This window comes from Rhamphochromis longiceps, linkage group LG1, assembly GCF_057381845.1.
Source record: "Rhamphochromis longiceps isolate RC_006_pf linkage group LG1, R_longiceps_female_GT1.1, whole genome shotgun sequence".
Taxonomy (NCBI): Eukaryota; Metazoa; Chordata; class Actinopteri; order Cichliformes; family Cichlidae; genus Rhamphochromis; species Rhamphochromis longiceps.
Genome location: NC_140557.1, coordinates 6,969,721 through 6,990,173, shown reverse-complemented (window position 1 = coordinate 6,990,173; position 20,453 = coordinate 6,969,721). Strand labels below are relative to the sequence as shown.

General features: G+C 38.9%; 1 protein-coding gene across 3 annotated transcripts; it reads right to left on the bottom strand.

Moving 5' to 3' along the window:
- Positions 1-1,822: 1,822 nt before the first annotated feature.
- Positions 1,823-18,997, bottom strand: LOC146678203 (homeobox-containing protein 1-like). 3 transcript variants are annotated; one of them, XM_085417505.1, is made up of 10 exons: positions 18,792-18,997; positions 12,716-13,207; positions 11,509-11,594; positions 11,296-11,406; positions 9,908-10,064; positions 9,739-9,821; positions 9,420-9,515; positions 8,868-8,962; positions 7,830-7,913; positions 1,823-7,729 (listed from the first exon to the last, which is right to left on the bottom strand). In XM_085417505.1, the coding sequence occupies exons 2-10, from the start codon at positions 13,204-13,206 to the stop codon at positions 7,397-7,399; spliced, it is 1,536 nt and encodes a 511-aa protein (XP_085273631.1). In that variant the 5' UTR covers position 13,207; positions 18,792-18,997; the 3' UTR covers positions 1,823-7,396. The 3 variants fall into 3 exon arrangements, with proteins under 3 accessions (XP_085273631.1, XP_085273711.1, XP_085273788.1); XM_085417585.1 differs by having other exon boundaries at positions 8,868-8,959; XM_085417662.1 differs by having other exon boundaries at positions 8,868-8,956.
- Between the last annotated feature and the right edge of the window lie 1,456 nt (positions 18,998-20,453).

The window sequence follows — 20,453 nt, the reverse complement described above, 5'->3', positions numbered from 1 at the left end:
AACTTGGTGTATTAATTGATGTGGCTCAAACTGCTTTAACTACAACTAAGTCGAGTTTAAAACAGATTTATTTCTTCATGTAGAAAATATCTATTTTCTTAAGACTTCAGAGCTTCTGCTTTTTCCAAATTGGTAACTGAGCCACATTAACAGGAAATACAGAAGCTTAAACTGGAATTATTTTGTTAATACTGTGGAACATATATTCCTTTAACCCAATACACGTCTCTGCATTTAATATCTGGCTTTCTTCCTCTTCATGGCTTTTGTCTCGTCTCCTTCATCAATCCAACCAGTAGCTGCAGATGGCTGCTCCATCCTGAGCCTAGAGGTTTCTTCCTGTTAAAAGAGTGTTTGTCTTTCCCTCTGTCACCAAATCTCTTGCTCATATGGGGTGTGATTGTTAGGGTTTCTCAGTATTTTAGGGTTTTACCTTAACCTCCTAGGACCTGGTGTCCACATATGTGGACATCACATTTTGGGTTATTTACTCAAGTTTGCTCTACAAGGGCCTGATATCCACTTACGAGGACATTATACTGCTACTGTTCTACCATAATTTTAAACTAATATCCTCATATGTGGCCCTGATTTTTCATAAAAAAAAAAATAAGGTAAAAAAAAAAATCTGGTAATTCTTTGTTTTTACATTCATCGGGCCCCAATCAGCCCAAATATCAAAGAGAAATTAAAAATGCATGCCGTGGAAGAGTTTGGGTCTTAGGAGGTTAAAGTACAACATGCTTTGAGACCATTGCTGTTGTGATTTGGAGCTATAAAGAAATTCAACTGAACTCCGAATTATTTATTTATTATTAAAGCAGTAAGACTACAGAACTGAGCAGTTTGCATATTTCGTGTCACTGGGCAGGGCTCAAGTGGGAAAACACATACTTCAAGAGTAAAATGCTTAAATCATAATGGTATGAGTGTTTCACGCTAGTTTCATTGAACTGGGAAAAGGGAAAAAGCTTATGGACAAACAAGTTTTCCTATTTTCTGGTTTCTTTTCTTGTTGTCCAGCCCACTGCACATACTCATTAGTTTTCTCCCATGGTTCCAGGCACAGATCACACTGTACGCATAATGCAATTGCGCAAAGCTGTTTTACAGATCTTTTATATCGGTGGGGTTATTTCTTTTTCCCCAGTTCCAGTACCACAAATGACTACTTTGGAAATTAGGCAGAAATCTAATCACAACCTCTTGGCCCTCAGGAAGCAGATGACCTTATTTGGATGTCAAATTCTTTTACTTGTGCTGGTTTTATTTTCAGACTGTATAGTGACAAGAGCAGGCACTCAGGTCAAACCTGATGACTTGAACGCATTTATATCTTAGTTTGCTCACTAGTTAGATTTCATCCAAAGTCTCAAATGCCTTAAATATTCTGTAGTGAGATGTGCAGGTAAAGAAAGCACAGCAGCACACTGATGGAGTCTGATCAGTTTTTATTCCCTTGTAAATAGAATATCAATAAAAACACACCTTAAATATAACATAAGGTTTATCCAACAGATGAAAAAGTAACAAAAGGCCTATGTAGAGTTTCTACATAGCGATTACAGAACAGTCTACTGTCCAAAAAAGGCACTAAATCCTGAAATAGAAAAGAAGCAAATAAACAAAGAAAAATCAATTTAAACTGATACAACAAAGATCCTGCTGAGGTTTGATATTTTTCATTTTACAGAGATTTATTGAAGAGCTTATTGCCACAGTGAAATGGCAACCACTGCTTGTTTTCCTCCTGGCTGATTACATGAGAACATCAACACCGGAGCGTCTCCATTTCACGTTGACCACATGGATGATAGATGTGTTTTTCACCTTAATTTAAAAAAAAAAAAAACAACCCAAAAAACAGATTTTTTTTTTTTTTAAACTCTTTAAACGTGAAACTGCATATCACAACACTGAGCAATGAAGGAGGAATGAAAGCACCTCACATGAGAGGCATCAGTCTCAACCTTAACATGCACCCTGATTTTGTTAAAGGAAGCATCGCACATCCAAACTTTCCTGTTGAATAAAGTATTTGCTGTACTATGTGGACCACCGGCCAAAGTGACGGCGGGATATGGCACAGGTAAAGACGAGTCAAGGTGTAGTCAGTGCCAAACATATGCACAGGTTTTTGTTCCAAAAAAACAAACAAAGAAAGAAAAACAGTTCAACAAGGCAACAGAGGACTGAAGGCAGATGGAAACACGCAGCACGAGCAAAGGCTTTTCTGTTTCTGTCCTACTGCTTTTTATTTTATGAGAACTTTAACTGTATTAGGCAGTTTCTGGCACAAAAAGAGTCCATTTAGATCAAAACAGACAAACAAAAGCACAGTAAACACCAGAAAAGACTGAGGTTTCTGTTATTAGAAGCAAATATGGGTTCTTTATGTAAGAAGGTTTAGCTTATTTCTTAACGTTTAAATCAGTGTTTACTCTCACTTTTGTAAGGTCTCCTGGTGGTGCTTAACAAATTATTGACACAGATCCACCTCAGATTTATCTATCCAATCGTTTTAATAGACCGCGATGGGTAATCAAACTAAGACTGTGACCTTGCCTTTATTTTTCATTTGCAGTTTTCTTTCCCTTTTTCTTATGTACAAAATAGCTAAAATGACACAAACTCACACTAACTGGCTGCTTCAGACCTCCAAAATGCAATGTCATGAGAAGACCATGAAGGCAAAAAAGAATAATCTCAAAATAGCACAATGGCCTAAATGAATCCATAGATTCATTTCAGAAAGGCTTCTGCTTAGCAGATTAAAAAGAAAAAAACTAAATAAAAAACGATCTGTAACCCTTTGATGGGTTTGTAAATTTTGGTGTAAATCATTAAATGACAGAAAGCTACATAACTGACTAATAATGTCTCAAATGCTTAAAGCAAAGACACCCAGGACAGCTCTGCTGCCGCACAATTAAAGAAATCCTCCACCATGCAACAAAGTTTCTCAGACATTTAGCCCGAAACACTGAAATCCACCAGAATGACAGAGAGACTATTTCGTATTTTATGGACCCTGGTGGACGTTGGAGCTCATAAATGAGTAAATTCCCTTTAAACGTGATATTTACTGGCTCTAGTTTGAGGAGAAATTTCCCTTTTGAAAAGCCGCTGACGCTTCTGTTGTCAGCCAGCGTGAATCATCTTTACGGCCTTGTCACAGTTTGATCCAGACGGGACTGACACAAATCAGCTCGACAGTTAGTTTGAAGCTTTGATTCACATTGAAGCAGCTGTGAACAAACCTGCGGGGAGTAGCTTATAGCTGAATGGGAGGGAGCGAGGTATATATGTTGAGTTTTTAAACTCTGAACTAGTAGCTTAGCCTGTAAAGCACCTGGTGACGATGAACCGGTTTGAATGAAGCCGCTTTAGTGTAACAGAACATCATGTTATTAACTCGCCTGCATTAGTACGGTTAAAAATGTACAGCCATTGTAGAAGTCTTCTTCATGCACTGATCCTCTGTTAGTGCGCTGAGAAAAATGAGGCACTTAAGCATGAAGCTGAGGTGTGCTGCACCTTCATAAGCATTTAGGTTTAGCCTTTGAGAAGGTTTTAGTGTCAGCTGTAAAAGGTAAGCAAATGTAAGAGCTGGACTGATAGTGTTGAATGATAGTGTCAGCAGTGATCCCCCACTGAGCTGCACTCACTTTTTTTTATTTTGTTTTAAAGGTTAGTAAGTGTCTGTCTGTGTGCGTGTTGCTCATACTGGAGACTGCAGTCATCCTTACTTTTTTTTAGCGTGTTTTAACCCATTGTTTTGCTTTTCTCGCCTACAAACTTGAGCTCATTTTCAGCCAAAGCCAGAGTCAAAATTTTGTCAAAATCTTCAGTTAAAATCCTGGATCCTTCAGACATACTTGTGACCGTATATCTTTCAATTATCTTAATGTTCATCAGCGGAACATTAAGCAGCTGAGGAGCCATGTCTCCTCCTTGACTCTGGTGGAACAGGACGTACGTACAAAGCTTGGATCACTATGACATTTCTGTTAGTGTAGTTGAAACGCTCCGAGCACGGTGCTTAGTGTGCAGAACATTTTGGGAGTGCATGACTAGGACGGCGTTTAAACCAAAAGCCCCAGAGCCCTTACTCACTTTTGACCGGTGGATGATTTTGTATTCACTACAAAACTGATCTGGAAATTATTTTAGGGTTCTGGAGCTTTAACAATATGAACCACGAGCAGTTTAGTAAAGACGGCATCGCTGTGACGTCACCCACATCTGGACTTCTTCGCCATTATTGTCTTGGGTGTTTTGAACCCACATGTGAAGACCAAGGAGTGTATCTGACTTAGACAGTTAAATTATGGCTTATTAGACGCTTCCATGCCTTCAGCTTTTAAAAATACTTCTACAATGGCTGTACTAACCTTAAATATCCTCAATTTTACCTCAAATATTTACTTGGTTTTTTAATTATTAAAGGAGATTTCTTCTTATGGTGATTTCAAAAGAAATAACCTCCTCTGGCCTGTCAGTCAGTCTTAGTGACTAGTGAAATATATCAACAAGGACTCAAAGCACCATAAACAAATTAAGTGTCATTCAAAATGAAAATACAGCTTAAAAGTGACAGTGTGTGTTTTGAACACATGGCATATCGAGCACAAACACAGATATACCTGAAAAAGAATATAAAAATGATGCATTTGCTTGAAATAGTTTTTAACACATCTGATGCGTCTTTGATTAGCATATCTCAAACACACAGTTTCATCCATGATTATCATACACTCAGAAAATACACAAAATTTTAAAACTTAATACTTTGGCTAATGTTTCACTCGTCTTTCACCAACATGATAAGACTCATACTGATAGTTTCTCTCATTTGAAGCTAATATGTCTATATAGTGTACAAAGAAATGGATTTGGATAGATATACTGTATTTAAGTATAGTCTGTGTGTCTACGCACACACACACATATTAGAAAGATGGGTAACAAATTAAAGGAAAAACCCAATGTCGTGTCAAGGTGTTGGCCCTTCATGCACTGGAAATTCAGTGATTCTCCAAATTTCTAAAACTCTACTACAGGGATGAACAGCATTCCTCCAGAACATATTCCCTCATTTGGTGTTTTCAGAGTCCTCTCTAACTAGCCCACATTCTCCCATAGGTGCCCAAGTGAGTGTAATTCTGGTGACAGTCTGGTGACTTCACAGCTTACAAGAGTCTGCTTTCTGTTTTCAAAAGTTGTTTTCTTGGCTCATTTTTTTCTGTTCATCGGCTCACACAAAATAAGCACAACCCAACACTGCCAAACTGGTGAACGTTAAATAGACCTGTATTCATATAGTGCTTGCATACTATGGGCCTTTAAGAATATGGTGCAAACACTCGCGCTCTGATAGATACATCGGGGGCAATGATATTAGCCACTTACCGATCTATTGCATCAGCACTTACAACAGCAAACACGTTTCAAATGTCTATGTTTGGTACAATGCAAACACAAAAACCAGAGTGTAAACAAGTAAATAAATAGCTACACAACAAATGTTAGAGAAAGAAAAAACATATGGGCCAATATAGTCGGAATATCAGGTTTTTTACATTACTAACTATCATATCAGCACCCGTATTGAACATCTCAAATGTGTTAATATGGGGTTCAGCATCTTGCCCAAGGACAATTCAACGTGCAAACTGAACCACTAATCTTCCAATCAGTTTATGAATGGCTCTCTCAGCCACAGCTGCTTTCCAAGCACCAAATGTTTACCAATCAATGGCCTCCAGCCAGTGACATTAACACCAAACATACTTGCTTTTTCACCTCAAAAGATAACCATTTAAAAAAAAAAATGAAAATCAAAAGATAGACCATGTTTAGAAAAACTTAAAGCACGTCTGAAAGCTATATGCAGACTGCATGCCTAAAGATACAATGCACTGCCAGCCTGGAAGAGAACGCCCTTATTAGGAAAGTAGAGTTATTGTGACCTTTCCCTCTACAGGGACAAACAGGCCCAAACTGGATCCTAACACTGTAGGTTCAGTTTCAGTTAAGTGGTTCAGTTTCCTTTAATTTATCACCCATCTGTATTTATTCACTTTACATTTTAATCTTTAGTATTTAAACAGCTTTTTGACACTACTGACTTCCTCTCAGCTGAATGATATGTGTTGATTATTAATTATATAATCCAGCAGGTAACTGGGTACGAATGAATAAACGTCACCCGGTCACAAGGACGCCCAGGTTTCTAGTTTTCATACAACTCTCTCACAAAAAACAAAACAAAAAAATGAAATAAAAAAAAAAAAAAAAACTTGTTATTGATTTGGAAGCAAAGTAAAGCCATACAGGATGTAAATTCTCACTGGAAACTGAGGCCCTAATTAGTTTAAACGCTACTAAATTCACAGTATTTAAATATTTATAAAGGGTAATTTCACTATTGTAAATAGAAATAAATCACATTTAAGTCCAAATTAGTGCCTGAAAACCTTAGGCGGCTGAATTTTCAATATAAACTTGCAGCATATAAGTAACCACACGAATACAAGTAAAATCTGAATACAAGTAAAAACAATAAATTCTGAAAGATTTAGTAATGATAAAATTGCATTATCGGTGTTTCAATCATTATGGCCTTTGCTGCTTCTACACATTGAGTTTATCTTATCAGGCAGGGGAGGCTCATACTGTTTTTCTCTCTTTTTTTTTTCTTAAACATTTTTCAGACATTTTGGGCCCAGAGACAGATTACTTATATGCTGTTACCCTAAGATTAAATATAAAATTTTAAATATAAAGAACTGTGATGAAATGTGCTGCAACACTTTATAACTATCAGTTAATATAAACTAAAATGAACGCATTTATCTTTTGAGGCTGTTAAGTTGTGTTGTGATCACAGTGCAAGACCCTGAAATGTTTGGAATTCCATGTCAAATACAGTGTTGTCCTGCTGTGAAAAAAAAAGCAGTTTTCCAAGAAAATCTGCACAATGCATGAAAGTCCTGTTTATCAGCCTTCTATGGAAGATTTAAAATGCCTCAACATAAACAATCAACAAAGAAAACGGACAGCTACAGCATGTGTTCCCTTATAGGTGCGTCCTATTTCACTTTCTTTGCTGAATTTGTTTTTAGGTACATTTTAAATTTTCCACAGGTTGCTGGGGAACACTAACAAATAAAAGCTTATTGTTAATATTATAATTATAATACAATAATAATGCCTATACGAGCGTAGCAGAGCAGGTTGGTGGTTGGAGGTAGGGTTGGGAGGTATCTCAGGGTTGGACTTTACACGACTTTTGGTCATTTTTTTTCCACTTATTATTACATTCCTATAAAATCTGCTTGCATATAATGACACCTGTTTATCGCTCTGACAGCTGTGATATCTGCCCCTCCTTTCAGTCGTCCTCCAGAGTCTCCGTCTTGATGTCATTCCCCACGCTGCACCCTGCGCCATCCCCCTGATTGGTTACCACCGGGCTGCTGTCACTCACTGCCGCCGCCTTCTCCAAACTGACTGGATCCTGGGCCTCGGACAGGGCACTGTGAACTGTGGGCTCGTCCTGGAGAGAGGGGGAAGGAGGGGACCAGGAAACACCTGTTAGTCTGGAACCTTCCATCTGAGGAACCGCGCCTGATATTAGGGAGCGACCAATAAGAGATGCGGCCCTCTGTCCAGACACGCCCCCTCTACCCAGGGCAGAAAACCAGCTCGGAAGCAGTGTGGGAACCTGAGTGAGGGGATAAGAAAAAAGAAGGTTGAGTGGATCTGTAGCTCCGTGTGGAATCGCTGATAAATGTAAGGCGGGTGTAGATGTGCTCCAGCTGTACCTGGGTTGGAGAGGACAGGTCAGCTCGACTGAAACTGAACTGCCTTGCTGAAGGTCTCTTATCAAATAAGGACACCTCACAGCCCTGTGAAAAACCAGCAAACAAGTTATACAAGGCAGAGGCAAGTTATCGGTGTCACCATATATTTCTGTGATTTTGATCATTCACACACTGGGGCCAAACATTAATTTTTATTAAACATACAAGCACTATGAACAAATTCCCACGCTAAGTCGACTTATCGGAGAGATTTCTCCTCATATTGGAGCAATACGAGCGAGTTACATTTGTGTTTTGCTATTTTTTCATGTGTCAAACACTTTTTATTCCCTAAGTATTGACCGACTGTAAATAAAGAAGATCGTCAACACTCTGTTGTCTCTAACAATCTGTGGAGTGATTTCTGTTCGAAGGACTGTGACAAACATTTCAGTTTTCAAGACCAAATCCGACCCTGAACTTTCTTTCTTCTGCAAATACTTGCTAAATGTAGTGTCCCTGTAGCACTGATTACATGCAATTGGTTTCATGTGGGAGAACACTGCCTTGAAAGGATCAGGTAGACCATTTGATCCAAAGGCTTTGGGCTGATCAAGTAATTTGCTAACGTTACAAACTAATCATCCACAGATTTACAGAGCAAAGACGCAGAACTGCTACATGCTTTCTACATAAATAGTCAACATTGTGACAGTTGTCATTGTAGTGATACAGAGTTGTTGAAGGCACAAGATATATGGTACATACAACAGTCCAACACAAGTGTTGAGAAGCAAAAATCTAGCACAAACACAAGCTGTGCACAAGTGAGCAACATAATCACAACAGCAACAGCTGTGGGTGTCATTAATAACAATGGCTTATTGAGGTTATGCCGAGCCCCTTGAAAAACAATTATGGAGACCAGGACAGTTCTCATGGGGAAAATCAGAGAGGCAATTAACTTTAAAAATACAGAGTTCCTGCTTTGTTCTTTTTAGGGGGTTTGTGTTTCTATGTTCAGACATTAAGATGTAGGAATTCACGTATATAGTTTACCTGGTCAGGGAAGTCGTTGCCATCCACGTCGTCGCTGTTGGACTGACCTCCTGGACTCTGAACCTCGATGCCATGACTCTCCAAGATGGCTGCTTCTTCAAAAACACAAACGTCATCATAGCATATCGACTCAGCTACAAAACAGCAACACACTCAAAATAAGGACAACAGTGATTCAACTATTCAGAAGCTGCTCTTCTCGGAAAGAAAACAACATCCTGTTTCCTCTTCAGGTGTGCGAGAAATTTAACACTGTCTATTGTGATGACCAGCAATACTAGTGTGAACTGGGTGACACAGAAAAAGAACCTCACACAATTAGGATTTCTGTTAAAGTGAAACACAAGCTCTTGTGCGTGCTACTTGCACATAATGCTCTTAAGCACATAGATACAGCACAAGTGATTTCCTGTGGGTTCTTTATTTATTTACACCAAACCATAGTGTAGTATACAACATCTAACGTGTATCTCTCTTTCACTCCCACACACACACACACACACACACACACACACACACACACACACACACACACACAGACGTAGACATTACCAATATTAGCACGCCTCTTGATATCTTTGCGGCGGTTCGCAAACCAGTTGTAGACCTTCAGGGATGTTACCCTCTCCAAATCAGACAGCTTCTTTCCTGTAAAACACACACACACACAGTCTAGGACATAACTAGCTTTACAATGCAGTTAGAAAAATTAAGTTTGGGATCCTGCAGTTCTTCTAATTAATAAATACATATTAAGCCAAAGAAGTAGTTAACATATTTATACTAAATAGCAAATCTAATAATTTGTTTCCCCAATCACTAATACTTAATTTGGGATGCAATTCACAACCTTTCGCCAGTAAGACTGTACCTGGTTTCTGTATGACAGCATTGCAGGCAGTGGCAATCTCCTCTCTCTTGGCTTCATCGGGATACTGGTTATCATTGAAATAGCTGCAGATACACATTGCACTTTGTTACTTTCAATTCTTCTTACATCAGTTCTACAATTCTACATCAGTACCCCTCCTCATCCTCACCCCTCCATGACAGCCAGACACTCCTTCCTCCAGGTAAATCTGCTCCCTCGTCGCAGACGGAAGCCCCCGGGGGCCGAACCAAATGTAGGAGGAGCTTGATTCCAGTCCATCACCTCCTCCAGTGGTATGGGGGTGGCTCGCATTGCCAGAGTAGCACCTGGAGCATCAAACATGACAAAAGATCAATGAGATTTACTAGGTTCTGTAAATTAGTAGGTTCTGGAAGTCAGTTTCGTGCCATTGGAAGCATTTACTGTACATTACCACAGCAATCCTTGTCTAAATCAAACTTTTGTCTCTGTATAAATCTTTAGACACATAATACACTGATTAATGATCACTAACTTATATGTCATAGTTGGTCACATTGATAGAAAAATGTCAGTCAGAGGTGGTGATGATGTGAATAACTAATTTCTAACTTAGACGAGGCTGAAAGGACTTTAACATTCTGAACTAAATATATTTTAAAGCATTTATTTTTCAATATGCAGCTGCAGAGAGGAACATGGATTCAAGCCGCTCCAGGATCTGTATCCAATTTAGATCCAGTCATCTGATCTGTTTGAAATATCTAAAATCTAGCTGATTAGCATGTAGATAGCTCTATAAAACTTACACATTTCTTTTAATATGTTTACATTAATGTTAACATATGTTATAACTTGAAACAGCTACTATCGCTTAACACTTAGTAATTGTAACTCCTTACAAAGATCTCTGCTATGGTTGTAAGAGTGCCCAAATTATAAATGCTTATACTGAAAAACATTAAAGAAGACTTTTTGTAAATCTTATTAGGCATTTCTTACCCAGTAATGGCAGAAATAATGAACTCCACCATAAAACATAACTTTGTTTCAGCCCACTGCTGGTCAGAAACTATTCAAAAAACATTTTTTCATTCAATAAAAACTTCCTTTTGACAGCGGAAATGTGCCAGAGTCTGTTGTTTTACTGTGTAACTAATAGCACAGAAAATGTGCAATAATGGTGTTTTTCATCATGTTAAAAAATACTGAACAGTGTTTTGTTGATGCTTGTAGCTTGCTGGCAACAGCATAGTCTTATTATTTATTATTGATCTATTACTGGCTGTAAGCTTCTTTTGTAATTTTAAATATTCAGTATTAGTTGTTGACTCGTGTCTAAACATCTCTGATTCTGATTAAGCCTAAAAAATAAAAAAAATCTTTCGCTCTTGCTATAAAAAAAAAAAAAAAAAAAAAAAAAAAAGACAACACAGTGAGTCACACACTCAAAGCAGCACACTAGTTATTAAAAAACTCCCTCCTACTGTTTTATTTTACAGTATTTTTTCCACAGGTGGAAAAGTTACAGAAAAGTTTTATGAGAAATGTGGAGCTGTTGGAGAAATTAGTTGTTACCAGGATTGGTCTTCTCCAGCTGGTACCAGCGGAAGAACGCTCGCTTCTTCTGCTCGCTGAGGTCCGATCCCTGCTGTAGGAGCCAGTGGGAGATCCGGCTCTGACTGATCCCTGGAGGAGCGGGACCAGAGTCACACTTGTGGGGGTCTGGTGCTTGTTCACACACCAACATTTCTGCTTGTGTTTTACCAAACAGATTCAATTTATACTCACCTGTTACCTGAGCAACCACAGCCTGGGATATACGTCGGTTCGCCAGGAAGGATTTAATCTCTTCCTTGATCACAGCACTGTCCCTCCTACAAGAAGGGAGAAGAAAAAGGTACAACACATTTAAATTTTCAACATTACAAGCCTGATATTAATTAACACACGGCAACACAACAATCACTATTCTTATACCAGATATAACTGTCTGCAGTTCAAATATACATTACAGGCTGTTGTACCTGAATGTGTGCTGCTGTAATATTCCTTGCTCTCCTTCTCCTTTGATTTCATTTTCACACATCTTCAAATCAATACTGCTGATTGCTGCCGTCTGGCTGCAGACTACAGATGAGAGGCACTAGACTGGATGTGTGTACTTGTGTTCATTTTGTATGTGTGAGTATTTGTTTGGCAGCAATCATCGCATCATATTCATATTCAGAGTGAGCTACAAGCAGCCTTGTCAGGAATCAGGACCCTCTGTATTAACACATACCCTCTGCTGCTGCAAATTACTGTACATGTGTCTTTAAAAGCAACATGCACCTATCTGAATTCCAAATTATTATTGTTTTTGCAGTAAACTAAAGAAAATAGTGTTATAATCTTTGTAGCACTAAATGCAGTTGGTTGGCAAGAGTCCCTTTTCCGTCACTCATTACCAGGGCTGACTATCAAAATATCATACATGCAGGTTCCTCCTATGCTGACTTTTCCAATTGAGTGTACATGCAAGTATTACATGTATGTATTTCAAAAATACCGGTAAAACTATTTTATTAAAAAAAAAAAAAATTCTAGGTGTTATATTATTGAATCAAGGGAAGGCTGGTCTACTGGCATTTACGGCATGGAGTACCAGACTAAAACACTTGACAAAGCACTTGTCTGCTGTGCTTTATGATTGCTAGATGTAGATCTGGCAAACTAGCCAGTTTCTCCTCAGCCTTGAAGTCTTTCATTCAAACTAACCCTTCCAATAAACCAGAAATATCACCTTTGTGAGTCCTGTAAAGGGAAATAAAATCATTGCTGTCTCTTGTAGTCAACATTTAATACAAATTAAAACAATAAAAAAAAGCTGTTTCCTAATCTTGTTGTCTGAATGCACACCCTGAAAAACAACCTCCAAAATAACTTTCTAGAACATCTAATCTGCTCTTAGCTGGTGTGCCCTCGTTTTACCTGCCATTTAAAGGGCTGTTCTTACCTCATCAAGTCCTCCACCTTTTCATCAACGTCTATGTCCTCTTCACTAGCTTCAAACGCATACCCTGGTGTGGTTACAGTAGCGCTAACCACCCCAAGAGGAAACCGGGGTGGTGAAAGCTTCCCATTGGTAACGGCAACCAAACCGTTTGGCACTACTGCTGTTATGGTATTAGGTGAGGCTACCGGAACAGGCAGAGGTGGGGAGGTGGTGTCAAAGTTGTTATTAGGGGACAATGAGAGGCGGTTGTTGGGAAAACTTGTCTGAGTGGCGGTAGAAGTCATGGAAGAAGAGGCGGCGACAGTGCTGGAAGACGAAGGTGGCATATAGGAAGGTTTATGGGTCAACTTGTGCCCATGCTGCCGATCCAGGTGATCCAGGGTGTCCAGAGCATGGAGAACCTCTGCCTGGGTGATGCCCGTCCTCCGTAGCCTCTGGAGGAGGTCAATTTGCTCGATGGTGAAGCGAGGCTCCTCACACTGCTGGAACATCCTGTACGAGATTATTTTAAAACTGTTTAGTAGAGTTGTCTGAGCTAACACTGGTATAAATTTTAACATAATATAAAAGTGTCATATTGCAATACCTTTGCTATAGCAACGCCATGCATTTACAGTCCCTTATTTCAACAACCTCCAACAAAAGCAAGAAAACTGTTTCAGCTGAAGGTGAAAACAACAAACAAACAACCAGTCTAGGAAGGAGAGATGCTGGTAGTCCGTGATGTGCAATCCAAATGTAAACAAATGAATTAACCAAGCATTGCCAGTTGAACTCCATATGACGGGAAGAGCAAATGGCAGATGGAAATAACTGATGCAGTTCTGGTTAAACTAAAGTGTTAAGCATTTAGTTTATATTTAAAATCTCCAGAGAAAACACTAAAAAAGAAAAGAAAAAACACTGGCTTACATTTGACTTATGCCATGTCACTGCATATAATGCTGTGTCATCACTATTGCACTATAATGCCCTGCTGCTGCTGGTAGCTTGCTTCAATAGATTCACACTTTGGATTAGGTAGTGTGTCATCAGTGATAGCAGCTCACTGGATAAGAGAGATTGAAAACGCCCTTTATTTGGGTACACTTCTATATGCTGTTGCCAGCAAGCTACAAGCATCAACAAAACACTGTTCAGTATTTTTTAACATGATGAAAAACACCATTATTGCACATTTTCACGAAATATTGTGACATAATTTTGAGGCTATATCGCCCACCTCTAGCTGACAGTAATCAGTGCCCACTGCACAGTAACACTATCCTCATGACTGCTGTGAAGTGTTTGCAATGCAGGCATGCGTAGTGCTTCTATGTACTGACAACAGAACTAAACACTTTAGAGGTGTTTAAAAAATGCATACCTTGAAATGACTAGTCAGAAAAATAAATGCTTTCCATAAATAGTGCAAGTTTTATGAAACAAAATGAAAATCACTAGTTTTTAGCTCATTGCAGACTTTTTTCTGCACAATGAGCTTCACATCTGAAAGAATCACAGAAAAAAAATGCCAGTATAGTCACATCTGGTAACTTCCTGCCTGCAGATTTACAACACACACACACACGCACACACACACACGCACACACACACACACACACAATAAGACGTCACCACTCAGCAGCTGCTGTCCAGATATGAAGCGCATTCCTACACATTTAATAAGCATTTTATTACAGCTGATGAGCTTTTGGTTCCTCTAATCATTTTAAAGTTACACAAATATGTTATTCACCCAATTCACTGTGTGCTATTGTATGATTTTTAAATCAAATGCATTCCCCCCTCAATGCAGCCCTGGCGCATTAAATTTTAATTCTTATCTATAACTGCACAGTGAATTTGTCACTTCTGAAAAAAACTGTCATAACAGTCACAAGGCTGAACCGAGGGAGGAAAGCGGGAGAGCAAGCGAGGAAGATAAACAGAGAAATAAGAGATAAAACATCTGTCTCAGTGCTTTTCTTTCTGGCGCAGAGAAGAAAAACAGGCCACAGCAGAAAATCAAAGTCAGCAGGCATATCAACACGTACAGATATAAGAGAGGGAGGTTGCGGGTGAGTGTGTGTTTGCATCTTGGGAAGAATGCCAAGAAAAATCTACATTTCAGGCAGCAAAGCTTCATACTTTCCCTTCCTGCTGCAGAGGATGACTCATACTGAAGTTAGACTGATACACAAGATCAATAAAGAAAACGTTACCACAAAAATGATTATCTAAACTATTTATATACTTCATTTAATTTGATAATCACTGATCGCGATCACCTGTGCAACATTTTGTTATGCGTATTCAAAAATCAAACATATCTTCAGTTGTTTCACAGTCTGTTTGCTTTACTTGGCTGGTTTTTTTTTAGGTTTTTTTTTACTTCTAACACAAATTCAACACAAAAGGAAACATCTGTATTCTTTACAATATGCCTTAACATCAAGTACCACTGGTAAATCAGTTGATCTTTGTGCATACTAAAAATAGATGTTTATTTTGAGGGGAACTGTCTTTCACACATTCACTGCAGCGCTGCACTTGTTCTCCTCATTACTCAGCGGAGCTGTAAGTGAGAACGTAAATGTCCGACTCAATCAAATTGAGCATTAAAAACTCTTTAACTTGCCAGCTCCCTAGTGCAAAGTCCTTGCGACATCCCATTGCGCCTGTATGAGAAGTTAAAAAGAGTAATTGTCTGGAGAATTTGGAGAGAGCGAGTGGGCGCCCTCCTACACGCTCCACCCAGGCATCACCCTCACCTGAACCAGGACTGCCAGTAGTGACAACGCTTCTGGAGCAACTATATAGTGCCACGTGCCCCATGTGAGAAAGGACAATTAAGGACAGATAAAGTCCAGCATTTAAGAGTGAAAAATTTTTAGGTGTAATATCACTAATCCACATGAAACTGGAGGAGACGTGGGGTCCAACCGAGGAAGACATGCTGACTAAAACAGCTTTAAAAGAAAAAGGTTGAAGAAGCTTCTAACTAAAAACATCTGAACCTTCACATTCTGGAGATTCAACCTCAGTTTGTAACCTAAGATTAACATTAACAATGGAAGATTACCAAAAAAATGAAGCCAAGGACTGACTTTAGATTTTTATATTTATTCCACTTTTAAACAAAGAAAGATCCAGTCAAGGCATTTTCAAAGATTTCATGTACCGTAAGTGTAAACTAGAAGAACTCATCAAAGTCTGGCTTTAAAGTCTCAAACTGAACCTCTCTTAACATCCAGCGGGTCAACAGTGAACTGCTCAGGTGCAGCACCAGGGTTGGCATTGCATTTTAGTTACATAACAAAGAAGCATAATTTCAGGAAGAATAGAAGACTCTTGCATTGACTATAGCTTTTCTTTTCTAATTAAAGTTACAAAATGCAAAGAGCAGCTCTGAATCTAACCCTAACCTGATCACTGGTTGCCAGCGGGACTTTAAGAGGTTTAAAAAAAAAAAAAAAGAAACCTCACAAAAAGTTTTAGCTAACACAGATTTTTTTCTACTTGTTGTATTACTTCTCTGCAAAGTCAGGAACAGACAGACAGAATTTTAAACATGTGACAACATGTGATGAGGAGGCAAATGAGAAAGTAATCAGATAGAGGTCAATTAACAATGCCTAGCAGACATGAGTGAATGCCACCAAAAATCCACCTTTCCTTTCAGCAGAGAACACTAACAGTAAACCATATTAAGGCAGGAAACCAACATTTATTCGCTGTATTTGAAACTGTAGCTTCCATATCAGGTTTTCATCCAGCCAGCTGAGGTTTGCCATTAAAATGTTAACACCGTCTGGCAACCACACTAACTTTGGTAAAAGGATAACACAGATAAAGCACAGACAGACAAGGTACCTTGTTAAAGCAGTCCAAATGTAATCTTCAACAGTTGTAATCATTGTTAAAATAAGGAAATAGCAGATGTATCCAGTAAATGTACACTAGCACTTTACTGAAGTGGATTTTAATGTACTTGTACTTTAAGTATTTTTTGCGCTTCTACTCAATATGATGCTCTTTGCCACATTTTGTACTCCATACAATTTATTTTAAAGCTGCATTACTTAATATTCTGGAGCTTTTAAAAATATAAATTACGTGATATTATGCTGTATTATTATCGATAAAGCTACTCAGTGGCATATAAAGTATTTAAAAGCATCTCCAGCTAAAGCATTAAAATTATATACACATCAAAGAATCAATAATTGTAATGTGATAATATAGCGTCTACGATTCTGCCGGTATATTTTGATGGTAAACCTTTAATACCTTTGTGTTACTTAAATAATACTCATAACCCTACTTAAATAAAGGGTCGGTTTAATACAAAACAACGCCCATTGAAACACTGAAAAATCTTTCCCAGTGTTTTCTGCACCAAGTTCCCGCACTGTATTTACTTTTTATCAAATATTCTGATTTTCTGTGGGCCCCTCCTGCCTTGTTCTTCTTTTGTGCCACCCCATTTAAACAAAATCAGAGAAAAGCCCTTCATAAGATGCCACAATGTCAGTAAAATAATATCCCTCTGTCTAGCTTTTAAATGGATGTGTGTAGCTTTGATAGTCTTTGTCACAAAACCAGCAGATAAATAACAGGATATGTGTGCAAGCACAGACAGATTTACCGATAATTGAATAGTATTTGGCACTGGCTCATGCCTGCTAAGCACTGCATGGAGTACATGAAAACACACATATGCACACACTTCCTTTTTGAGGTGCAGACAAGAACAGTGCCTAATATGATTGATTCATGCTGTATGTAAAAAAACAAAAAAAAAGGAAATCAACGGTTGCTCTTTTTAAGGAAGTTCCTCGTTTTCATCATCTATAATTTGCCACTCTCCTTGTGTTAAAAACAGAAGCAAGCGTGGCAAATCTGTCAAGGTGTGCTCCAAGATTGCTGGTGTCACCCTTAGTGACCTTCAGCATCTAGAACAAATGTTACGGACCATTTTGAACCCTTAGCATCCTTTGAGTTGCAAATGCTACCTCCAAGGTGAAGGTTTGCTCTCTCTCTCCAAACTTAGCTTCAGAGAATGAATTCATATTCTTACTGATTCCATCTGCTATTTCTTAAAAAAAAAATTTGAACGTTTCCCTCTTGAGACTGTAGGATACCTGTCTCTTTGGGGCATTAAAGTTTTACTCTACAGATCTTTTTAACTAATAATCAGTCAAAAATAAATAAATAAATCCAGCTGTCTCCCTGAAAAAAACCAAAAACAAAACTTCACACTGTGGGTTATGACTTTTCTTTCTTCAAGTAGAGCAAATAAAGTCAAAGACATTAGGAAAGCTATTACCATTCCTGAACCCAGTGACCTACTTAAAGTCCTATCCAGACGTGGCATGAACTGGTAGCAGACATGTGCCAGCTGTGCACATGCACAAAGTCCTTAAATTACAGCAGGAAACTTTTTAACTGGACTCTAAACCTGAAACGCAAGACAAACTAGTCGACTGTTGTCACCAGATGTTATACTGTAACAGCCAATCTTAAGGTAAATCCGATGCAGAGGTCCGTCTTTAGATCGTCAACTTCAACGCCGAATCGCGTTAAAGAAAACTGGATTTTATTTTCCTCCTGCTTCGAGGAAAACACTGACTTCTCGATAGAAAATGTCCTAATACGTTTTACATATAATGGATAACAATACATGAATTCGGCATACATCTTATAAACTAACTCCTAGTAAACACAGTGGAATAGGGCAATTATTATGACTTTCATTATTCAGCGTAATTACGACGCTCTGCTGGAATACACAGTGCACCGCATTAGCGAGCATTGTACAGCAACTGGAAAAGTTGACATTATTTTTTATTAAGTGACTCTTGGAGAACTACACACCCGCCGAATGAGAGCCCGAGTCGTTATTTTTCAGACAAAACCGCTAATATCAGTTTTGATAGTGTGAAACTTAACCGCCGCGGGAAAACACCGCTGCGGTGGCACTGGGGATTTTTTAAGGAGTTTGCAGTTATCAGACAGAAAAAAGGAAATGCATCGGGCTCCTGGCAGGACCGTTTGAAGACAGCAGTAGTTGGAGCTGGAGGACTTAACTTACCTTATTATTCCAGTCCAAGAGCCTCCGCGGATGTTTGTTTTACCATATATCTATCGCCTCGGGGCGCAGGGACACACAGACACTGACAGTTTTCCCAAAATGTCTCCTCTGCTTCTAATTGGGCTTCAATCCGCCGTCAGACAGATTCGCCTTTTGTCCGGCAGACAGGCGCCATGTTGACACACCGACGCAAAGAACGACGGGAGTCGCAGTTTACTGAACGTACAGTAAATAGAGTTGCCAGTTTATTAGAGACACCTGGCTGCAGTTATGATTCAGTACAGTGGCAGAGGGCTGTTGCTTGGAAGCAGTGCTGTGGGATGTTTCTAATAATTTGGTCTGACATATATTTTTGGTTATACTTCTAAACAGGTTCAGAGCCAGTTTACCCATTTGTTCTACTTTTTTTATGCTCACTAAATGTATTAATTTTCATTGCTGTTTGTGTAGTTTTAGATTCCTTTTTTCTCACACTGCATTTCTTTGCTTTCCCTCCCTCCCCTTTCCCTTCCCATTGCAGTATGTCTCACACCTTATTTAAGAACTGCACTCACATTTGTTCTTGTTCACCTTCACACGGGTGAGAAGTTATGCTATATTTCCCCCTATGTTATGTAGTTTAACCAGTACCTTTATTAATCTTTCTAAACATAAAACCAAGCAACACAAAGCAACAGATAATCCACAAGATGGGTGAAGAAGAGAGTGCAGGCAGGGTGGAGTGGGTGTGACAGAAGAATAACAGCAAGAGTGAAAGGGAAGGTTTACAAGTTGGTAATGAGAGCTGCTATGATGTATGGTTTGGAGACAGTACCACTAACAAAAGACAGGAGGTGGCAGGAGTTGAAGATGCTAAGGTTTTCCCTTGGCGTGATCGGGAGGGACAAAATTAGAAATGAGTATGTCAGACTGACAGGTTGAGCTGCTTGGAGACAAAGTTAAAGAGGCAAGGCTGAGATGCCTTGAACATGCGCAGAGCAGGAAGAGTGAATAAACTGGTTATAAGAGATGTTGAAGGTGGAGCTGCCAGGCAGCAGGAGAAAGAAAAGAGGATGACTAGAGGGCAGGTTCATGGATGTAGTAAAGGATGTAGTCTGATGTGACAGAGGAGAATGCTAGGGATAGGGTGGAGGTAGCTGATCCACTGTGGCGACCCCTAAAGGAAGCAGACAAAAAATGAAGAAGAAATTTGAAACCCAGTAGAAGCTGAAAGTATAATCTTGCTTCTTGTTCTGTTTACACACTAGGGAGTACATCCCAATGTTTACATTCCCAATTGCAATTATTTCTAAGCTGTAAAATAACTTTTTATACACCGAATCCTAATTTAACTCCTAATTCAGACCAGATGCTCATTGTGTGAATTTACAGGTGTAGCGTACGCATTAACTTGTTTAGGAAACTACAAATATAACAAATATAAAGAACATGGATCTACAGACTAAGCAGAAAGATTGAATTGGAAAGGATGTGCAGCCTAATAGAGATGGAAATGTACTAACAAATGGAGAGCGCGTCTTGAGAAGATGGAAGGAGTACTCTGAGGAGCTTATGAATGAAAAAATCGAGAAAGAGAAGCCTGGACAAAGGATCGGGAATTATAGAGAATTAGAAAGAAGGGCAGATATTAAGAGGATGAAGAGTAGAAAGGCACTTGGTCCA

Excerpts from the sequence above, each read along its gene's own strand:
- LOC146678203 (XM_085417505.1), bottom strand. The coding sequence starts at position 13,206 with ATGTTCCAGCAGTGTGAGGAGCCTCGCTTCACCATCGAGCAAATTGAC. Across the intron at positions 9,516-9,738 it reads TGCTGTCATACAGAAACCAG|GAAAGAAGCTGTCTGATTTG; the intron begins GTACAGTCTTAC and ends TGTGTTTTACAG. Across the intron at positions 7,730-7,829 it reads ACCTGTCCTCTCCAACCCAG|GTTCCCACACTGCTTCCGAG; the intron begins GTACAGCTGGAG and ends CCCCTCACTCAG.